The 10,234-nt window shown below is 33.2% G+C and overlaps 1 protein-coding gene across 1 annotated transcript; it reads left to right on the top strand.

The window, feature by feature from the left end:
• The first annotated feature begins 93 nt into the window (after positions 1 to 93).
• Positions 94 to 10,185, top strand: LOC105219644 (uncharacterized). The gene is made up of 3 exons (XM_029045210.2): positions 94 to 233; positions 671 to 1,364; positions 1,422 to 10,185. The coding sequence occupies exons 2-3, from the start codon at positions 1,039 to 1,041 to the stop codon at positions 2,326 to 2,328; spliced, it is 1,233 nt and encodes a 410-aa protein (XP_028901043.2). The 5' UTR covers positions 94 to 233; positions 671 to 1,038; the 3' UTR covers positions 2,329 to 10,185.
• The last annotated feature ends 49 nt before the right edge of the window (positions 10,186 to 10,234 follow it).

Here is a 10,234-nt window from a genome sequence, read left to right as displayed (position 1 = left end):
CTTCAGCTGAATATAAAATTTTGCTGTTATACATATTCCGCAACAGATTGGTTCGTGTTGAGCAAGCGTATACCATGCGGATAGCGAGTGTTTGCTTCTTCATCTGTGCAAAGATGACTGCCCTTCACGACGTAGCGACAGATAAATTTCCTTGGCTACAAATGTCGTTTTGAAGCCAGTGTCTTGCATATTTTGAAAACGGCAGCGAGATACCAAACAGCTGAATTTTATATGTAAGTACGATAGCGGACAAAAAAAAAATACGGGACACTTTCTTGCAGTGACTTTACTTTTGATCATTGTAACATTAACAAATCAAAGCTTCGGATCAAAGTGGATTTTAATTATACTAAGTACATTATTCAGCTATAATAAAACCTTTTTATTTACTCTTTTTATTATAAAATTATTTATTTTTAGATAAAATCTATAAATCCCTAATTTCTAGAGCGTCCTATTTTTTTGTTTGCCACTGTATATATGCTGTCAATAGTGGATGTTAACAATTTCGTTGTTACCGTACTAAAACCTTTCACTTCAACGAAATTTAAATATTTTATTCAAAGTAAAATTTTTTGTGCAAAAATTGTTTAAATAGGACGAATGATTTGTTTAAAATTATCAATTGTTATTACAAATGATATATCAAAGCTATTTTACGATTCTGCAGGTAAAATAACGTTCTGCTTGTTAGAGCTTTGAATACTTTTACATTTTACATATTAGTGGCAGCTCTACAGCTGCCCACTGTCGTCGACAAAATTTGAAGCATTTGTAATTTGGAGACAGCGACAACTACAAGCCTGTTGCTGTGAAGTCGTGCTGTTGTCTATAAAACTGTGCTCATAAGAATGCGTGTATTTTAATATATGATAAATCATTGTATAGATACATACATACATACATAGATTGTATCTATACAATCTGATAAATGCTGTCGGTCGTCTGTCCATGGATATCTTTGGCGTCTGTCGTCGTCTATGTGTTCAAAGCAGAGATCCCTGGTTCAAAGCATTAATCTAAATAAACAAATTCAATATGAATAATGCGGAATATGTAACAGATTTTTTGAGGACAGTTGAAAAAATTGCGCGCATTACAAATATTGCTAATGAATTATACAAGAAGCTCCATGCAAGCAAACGAAGGTGGGTTTGTCCGGTCAACCTCACACGCCAAGAAGAAAGCTTTTTTAAAACTTGTATTAAGCAACTCAAAGAAAAGGATGAGGAACATTTTTTTAAAGTAACTCGGATGAACGTTTCCAGTTTTAATATACTGTTGTCGTTATTAAAACAACGAATGGAACGATTTTCGAATAGAAAGGCAATTGATCCTGAAACGCGTTTGGCGGTAACCTTACTGTAAGTGAATGTGAAATATTTATTACATTTGTGTACTTAAGCAATTATCAATTTCAGCTTCTTGGCACAAGGATGTAATTTCCATGTGATTTCTTGGGCATATAAAATTGCAATCTCAACAGTTCGGAAAATCATATACGAAACGTGTGACGCTATTTGGAATGAATTGCATGTTGTATATATTTCACCTCCAAACTTATCCGAACTGAAGGGCATAGCAAACAGTTTTTATGTAAAGACTGGCTTGCCGAATTGCTTGGGTGCTATAGATGGGAAGCACATTCGTATAACAAGCCCAAGGAACAGCGGATGTTTGTATAACAATTACAATAAAACGTTTAGTGTAGTATTAATGGCAGCGTGTGATTCTAATTATGTGTTCACACATGTAGACGTCGCGACACTAGAAAGCCAAAGTGACGGTGGAATTTTTGCCCGCAGTGCTTTTGGAAGCAAATTGTTGGGTGGCACTCTACAAGTTCCTTGTGACACAAACTTGCCAGGTACATCTACCAGCTTTCCGTATTATTACGTCGGCGACAGTTCGTTTCCACTGAAACCAAATTTAATGCGACCATTTCCTGGTCGCCATTTAGCGGAAGATAAAAACAAATTTAACTTAGCATTGTCCAAAGCCCGAGTACACATAGAAAACGCATTCGGAATTTTGGCCAATCGATGGAGAGTACTGGCTACAACAATACATGCTTTCCCAAAGAATGTAGACAAAATTGTTTTAGCTACAGTAGTACTTCATAACTTTTTAATGTTACAAAATGACAGCAATTACTTCCCCCTTGAACATGTTGACCACTCAGTGGGTAACAAAGAAATAAACGGCCGATGGAGGAAAGAAGTAAATTCCCTTGAATCGTTTCACCCAAGAACTGCTAATCGCTCCTCCTCAAAAGCTTTTCAGTTACGTGAAAAACTAAAAGAATTTATTTCAAGTACTGCTTTGTAATGTTACTTATATTATACATATTTATATTTAAAACAAAAATTTTTCTTCATTACAAAAAAGATTTTAATTCAAAGGTATTAACTGAATAAAATTTATTTATTTCGTCAAACATCAAAGTCAATATTTTGGTCTCTCTTTGATTCACAATATTTGGCGGAAGACCCTCTTCTGTAATCTTCGTTACTAAAGAGGAAAGGAGCAGTACGGCGGAGTCCTGTTTTTGGGTTTGACCCACAAACGCGGCACAACTTTCTGAAATCTAAATCCATACCGTACATAGGTTAAGAAGTAATGAGAAAAATTGTCAAAAGAAAAGAATTTTTACTTGTCATCGACGTGCATCAGAAGATATATTTTGGGAATTTCCGCTTGAAGATATAAACAAATTAACTGATCCATATCTTATATTTGCAATACTTCACTTTCTTCTACATATTCCATTATCAAACTGCCAATAGTTCTGTAAAATATATTATTAGCATATATGTATGTATGTATAATCCTGGAATTCGTTACATTCAGGGTTGTTGTGGAATCTTACAGTTGTCGGAATCAGAATTCAAACCGACAAAAAATTCTGATTCGTATCATGAATTCTGATATTATTGGTTAGAATTCTTTCACACGGGTCAACTCCTGTTGCGGCAATTCTTAGTTTATTGGAGAGGGGGTGACGCAGAGAGGAGAATCGCGCCGAGTCTGCTGTGTTCGGCAACACTCTTTGTGTTCTTATCAGTGATCTGCAGTGAATGAGTTAAACGCAAGTTTGAGCCACTTGCGAAAAATTGAATATGAAGCAAGCAAATTATTCACGGAATGAGTATAAGTGTGAATACTGCTCACTTACAATTATGAGAGAGAGAGTTTTCGCTTGTGAGCTGCTTAGCTTGTATGAAGCATATATTCACAAGTGTTTGCTTATGAGCTCACAACACTTATGAATCTTTGCTTAGGATTCTCTGACAATTATGAATACAAAACACTTGTGAATATACGAAGAAACTCAATTGTGCGCAAGCCACTTGAGCCTTTAGAGCCGTAACGCTATGAACCAAATACTAAAAAATCCATTACGAAAGTAGTAAGAGTTACTATTATATTATTGTATAATAACAAGGATTTTGTAACCTGTTCTAATAATGACTAGATATAATGAAATAAAAATTCATATTTTGTATTAATTCTCTATTATTATAAAATCACATATACATTTACATTCATGTTATCACGTATAATACTATATTTTATTTTATAGATGATAATTCAGTCGCTTTCAATGGAATTAAGTCGATTTCTTTTATCAGTTTTTAAATTGCTTGCCAATGAAAATACACGTTCAGACGCCGCACTACTTGCAGGTATACTTAATATTTTAAGTGCAAGTTTTAAAAAGCGTGAAAAGTTAGTTTTATGTTGCTTCCACCATATAATTGCGTCAAAGTCATTATCAAATTGTACTCTTTCTGTGTAATATCGATCTAACTCTTCTTCGATACGTTCCCTCGTTTGAAATTTTTGGAAAAAAGAAGTTCAGGTCATTTGCAGGTAAAGACGTATTTGATGTTGAAGTAATTGGTGAAGATGGAATTTGTGGGGTCTCATTGTGTTCGAAAGGGTAAAACTCAATATTGCCTGATATCTGCTCAATGCAGAAATGCTTCACAGCTTCAATATCGACATCTCTCATAGCTTTTGCTGGAGGATATAAAAATAGTGCTACTTTGTGGTAACTGCTTAAATTAGCAAGCCATATACTGTCGATATATGTTGATATGTTACGTTTAAAGCTGACTATTTCTGGAACGTCTGTATGAACTGCTTCGCATATCGTTTTTAATCGAAAAATTGAAGGAATTACAAAACATATTGACACAGAATTACACCCCTGTAATTTGTTAGAAATTGTATCTAAGTATTGGCAAATATTTAAGAAATAATTGAATAAAAGTATAAGAAACAAAGAAGTTTCAGTTTTGTATTTTTTACTAAGCCATTGTATTTTTACGGACTTCGTTCCTTTTAAAACCCCTCCCCGTAGGTATAAACTTCAGGGACTCATCTACCTAAGTTCTCCACTTTCTAGAATGTAAGATAAAGCTTGCATCTAGGTTTAAAAAATAATTGAATAAAAGGATAAGAAACAAAGAAGTTTCAGTTTTGTAGTCACTACAATCGTGCGTTTCGTTCCTTTTAAAACGCCTCCGCGTAGGTATAAAATATATTTTGAATAGGCACGGAATTTGTGAATGTATTCATGAATAAACAATGAGCCACTTATTAGTGAATGTATTCATGAGCCTTACAACTCATCTAATGGTAAGCAACGAATAGCTCAAACAATTGTATACAGAGAAGCAAGCCAAGCCAAGTGTGAGCAATAAGTGATTGTGAGACATATTCACACTCATTATTACACAAGCAAGCCATGTGAATGCGAGAAGATAATATTTTTAGTGAGAGCAAGTATGAGTGAATATTGGGGGTGATTCATGAATTTAAGAGTATAATCATAAGCCAAGTATTCACTGCAGATCAAAGATAACATGATACGAAACTCTTTTATTCGTGAGAGAGCTGTCAAAGTCCGCATTTTTTATAACATTTGGCAGTGGTGCCACTGCGGGAAAACATAAGTTAGGAGATTTTTATTCGATTTTTTGGGTATTTATTGGTTTGCAGTTTACGCTTAATAGAGACTTCTTAACCAATATTACACCAACACATACACTTATAAATATATATTTTAAGATGAACAATAAACATCTACACATAAAAATAATAAAATATTATAATAATTAAAAATCGTACATATTATAAGTCAACATAAACAAAAATTTAGCTTAGTTTAATTGAGTAACATATATTTATTTATATTTTATATACAAATAAACACCTTAATATATTCTATAAAAGTTTAAGAGAAAATTTGTACCCAGATATGTATTTACGTAAATGGCATTTAACACTGTTAAAGAATGTACATATATTACTTTCGTACAAATAGCCACCGTTTCCTAAATAGTGTACACATATTAACTCCATTTAAATAAAAGTTAATAGTAATTCAAAAATAACAAAAAACTTATCGTACAAAAACGTCATTTATTTCTGCGGGATTCTTAGTGGTAGCTCGTGATTTTGACTGTCAGCTGTCCAGTAGCCCATGATCTGGCTTTGTTGCCAACATCAAAAATGAGTTCATGGGCTCTCTCAACAAGCAAAAGAGAAGAGTTTCGTATCATATTATCCATGCTGCAGATCACTGGTTCTTATTCGTAACAGCGTTGCATTTGCGCACATTTTAAAATTAATGTATATAATATATTTGAAATTTTGATACACATACAGGCACACTTGTGGCTAAGGTATACATTTTTTTTCAATATTTCTTTATTTATTGAATCTGCTTTGTTTAAAGCCTAACAATAAGTATTAAAATCTTAAATCTATTTACAACTAAGTAAGCTCAAGAATGTGTTTGAGCTTTTTGGTAGAACGTTGCTCTTTAGTAGGCAGGTAGATCTCTTCTTTTGAAACGAGTTTGATTGGAATGTACCAAGGCATTTCCCAATGGGTTTGGATGTTCACGAAGTTTAGAAATATATTTCTTTCTGCTGTCCTCTATTTCCTTCTTTACCATAGGAATATCAAGATCCTTATGGATATTTTCATTACGCATGTACCATGGTGAACCCGTTATTGTTCTAAGCATTTTAGATTGGAATCTCTAAATTATATCAATGTTGGTTGCACAGGTCGTACCCCACAGTTGAATACCATACATCCAAATCGGTTTTATGATTGCATTGTATAACAGGACTTTGTTGTCTAGGCTAAGTTTAGAATTTTTGTTTAGAAGCCAATTTAAATTTGCTGCTCTTAACTTCATGCAAGTTACTTTACTCGCTATATGTTTCCGCCACGTAAGCCTTCGATCCCAAGATAAAGTTAATTCATTCGCTTAGGGTACTAATACATTGTTTATTATAACTGTCCGACATGTTTCTGGTCTTAGAGAAAATGTAACATGCTTGCATTTTTGCTCATTAATTTTTATACGCCAGCTGGCTAGCCATTCTTCGACACTAGTTAAGTGCTCCTCTAATACTCTTGATGCTCTAATGGGGCATTTGTTTCGGCTTACTATGGCTGTGTCATCTGCAAAAGTGGATGTCAATACGTTATTAGCTATTGGAATGTCTGCTTATATATTATGTACAGAGTAGGGCCTAATGCACTGCCCTGAGGTACACCGGCCCTTATTGCTCGTTCTTCTGATATAAAATCTGCTACTTTAACTGTAAATTTCCTATTTCTTAAATATGACTCCAATGTTTTATGCAATTCGTAAGGAAAACGTTTTTGATTTTCCATAAAAGGCCTTCATGCCAGACCTTATCGAACGCCTGAGCTACATCGAGAAAAATAGCTGAACAGTACTCTCTGTGCTCGAATGCTTTCCTGATTTCGTTTGTAATTCTATTCACTTGCTCTACTGTGCCATGTTTAGCACGAAACCCGAATTGATGGGTTGGTATTATATTATTTTCGTGGAGGAAAGGAGAAATTTTTGATAGTAAAACTTTTTCGAATATTTTGGAAAGACATGGTAAGAGACTTATTGGTCTGTAGGAAGATGGTTGTATTAAGTCTTTTCCAGGTTTATCTATTATGATGATCTGCGACTTTTTCCACGAAATTGGTTAGTACCCGAAACCAAGAATTGCATTAAAGAGCAAAGAGAGCACTGATATAGCAATATTTGGCAACTCAATTAACATTTTTGGAGTAATATTATCGTGTCCTGAAAACTTATTAAGGTATACATTAACTAAGTAAGTTTTTCAATGTAGTGAAAAAATTATTTTGCATAAAGATGAAAACGTTATAGCCGGTAAATTTGGAAATGATTGATGCAAATCAACATAGTTTGTTAAACTTTGTATTTATTAATCTTATATTGAAGTGTGCAACAAATGAGTAAATACAAAATTGGCTCAATCTTGGCTTCGATGACGATATTGAATAGCTTCTTCACAGCCAGTGTTGTTCCATTACAAAGTCGAGGCTGATTTATGTTATACAGCATATTAGTTGCCAACTAATACATCTTTTAAATGAAAATTAAGTGGTGATAGTCCAGGCAATTCCAATGATTATAAAAATTCTTTCGGATAGTTGACTACGTCATCCTGATTTGTAGCTGTGTCAGCTCTCCTGGAACGAAATACTAAATTGTCGCATTGACATCGACGACACCTTTGTTTTTTTGCCACCAATATTGGTCGTTCACTCAGCCAATTATGGGTATTATATTGTTGTTTTATATCCAGTAAAACACGATGTATAAGCTCCTCTTTCGAGTTTGTGAAGTGACAGAAATCTGTTGGAAATGTGATTAATCCGTCGAGGTGTCAACTGTGACCTTACCATTTCCAATATCTAACAACCGAATGTACAGTTTGTGTGCCTATAACAGGTGTCAAGTTGCCCTTATTTTTGTTATACTTTGATGGTGAAAATGAGTGAAATCGGTTCACGAATTACCTCAGCCTGCATATACTATATATGAGCATTTTCGTTATTCTATTGGTCTTTATGAATATATGGGTCAGTATTGTGAGTTATCTTAATAAAATTACATCAATAAATTGCGAGAGTATAAAATGATCGGTTACACCTGAACTTTCCTTACTTGTGAAAAATCCACCGACACAACCTTATACAATTGGACAATAACAAAAATATTTTAACAAAGCAACAATGACAACCTTCAAAATATTATTATTTTTTGTTTTATTTTTGTTGTAAACTCAAATAAAATTCAGTTATTATTATCTTCCTCCCTATTTTACTATATTTACTTACTTTCTAAACCTTTCTTGGCCATGTTCGAATATTCCAAGACTAAATTAGTCAGATCGGTGCGGCCGTTCACGACTTTTGCGAGACTTACGAACAGAAATTCATTTGTATATTTGTAGAATACAAATTGTTTGTATGGGAGATTAGAAAAGTGTGGATTTTAGACTTTTTCAGCCAACCTTTTTAATTTTTCATCGTAAGAACCACTCTTGTACTTCACGGTATATTCTAAGAAAAGAATTAGAGAAATCGATTCAGCTTTGTTCGAGTTATGCACTTAGCAACACATTTAGCGATTCATTTCTATATTATAGATTTTTTGTATGTAATTGCAAATACATATAGAAAAATGCATAATATAATTATAATACTATGTTAGAAAATAGAGAATAACGATAAGAATTAGTTAATAAAATATATTTTTGTTTAGAAACGATGCGTACAAGAAGTTGAGAAAATGATTTGAAAAATTCCTCGTGTGAACGCAATGGGCGACAGCAAAAGAGAATCGCCCGAGAATTTGCAACAGGAATTGACCCGTGTGAAAGAGTACTTTTATGTTCGAATTAGAAATTTTATTGGTTTTAGGTGTCATTGAAACCAATTTTATCGGTTTAACTATCAGAAACCAACCAACAGTTTCAGGGCTGACAGATTTAACATATTTTGTTCAAATTTATTTTTACTTGCCGTTAAAACGCTTTGGAAAATATATAATTATTATTAAAAAATAAGATAAGAACGCTAAATGACGTAATTATTGAATTCAATGGAAAAAATCAAAATATTCTAAGAAGTTTACAGGGTAAGTAATTCAGATTAGATCATGGAGATATATAACCTTTTACATAAAAGTTAAACAACGTTTGCGATACTTTCATTGCCAAATAAAATAAAAGCGGAAATAATTTCTCATTTTAATTATATTTATTGGGTTTAATGAATATTTTGAACTAATTATGTGATTACAATTCCAAAGAAATGTCTTGCTAATTTTCCGCATGAATAAATAGCAGAACAGCTGATTCGAATCAAGAATGATAGAAGACAAAATTACGACAGGCTGAAGCGTTCACGACCCACCAATGGGAATAGGCAACAGAAGAATTGTCAAATGGAAAACGGAAATGTGAAACATAGTGAACCAAATTGAATAATGTGCAGATAAAATATCACAATGAACGTAATTCTTAAAATCTTCATTTATAAAATGATCCAATATAATAATGCATATTTATAATTAAAATTATATGTTTTGTTACAAAAAGTTCGCCATTTTGTCAACTTTTTTGTTGGTTGGAAAAGTGAAAAAAATTCTTTATAGACGACTTTTTTGTACTACTGTTGTTTAATTCCGCCATTGCGGACTTCTTTTTCAAGTTAATACATTTTTCACTTAGAATTTTAAATAATAATTAAGCACTAGCCTTGACTTCAGCTCTTTGTTTTGGTTTTATTGTTTTGTACCACAGTGCAATTTTGTTTTGCTCGCGTGTTCGAGGTCGTGAAAGTTGTCACTCAACAGGAACTTAAAACCCAAAAAAGCTAACTGTAAACGCCTGTCGTAATCTTGTCTTCTATCATTCTTGATTCGAATGTTGGTTTGCTTATATTCAAAAAAGACGAAAATCCAATCAGATTCTGTGACACCAATGAAAATCAGAATTGGTTTGCTATTCTGACATTCAGCAAATCTGTCTTGGATTCCACAACACCCCTGATTATCCAAAAAAAGATATTGGTTCCAAATATTTCCATTTTTTCTTGGTGTTTTGGCCCTATTTCTGGAAGTGATTTGCTCCATTCTCTTCCACCTTATCTTGCACTCCAATTCTATTAATAAATTGGACGATAGAATAGAAGATAAAATTCCATAATTTGCTCCACCAATTTCATGTAAACTGCAAACTACTTCCAAGCGTATTCCTTTTTTCTTAAACTGTTAAATGCTACATGTCCCAGATCGTACAGAAGTGGCCAATTACGCACTTCTTCAATAAAAAAAAAACTCATCAAAATCCATTATTAAACGTAAAATACA

Source organism: Zeugodacus cucurbitae, chromosome 5, assembly GCF_028554725.1.
Source record: "Zeugodacus cucurbitae isolate PBARC_wt_2022May chromosome 5, idZeuCucr1.2, whole genome shotgun sequence".
Classification (NCBI taxonomy): domain Eukaryota; kingdom Metazoa; phylum Arthropoda; class Insecta; order Diptera; family Tephritidae; genus Zeugodacus; species Zeugodacus cucurbitae.
The sequence above is the reverse complement of the archived record's forward strand: the minus strand, read 5'-3'. Positions and strand labels throughout refer to the sequence as shown.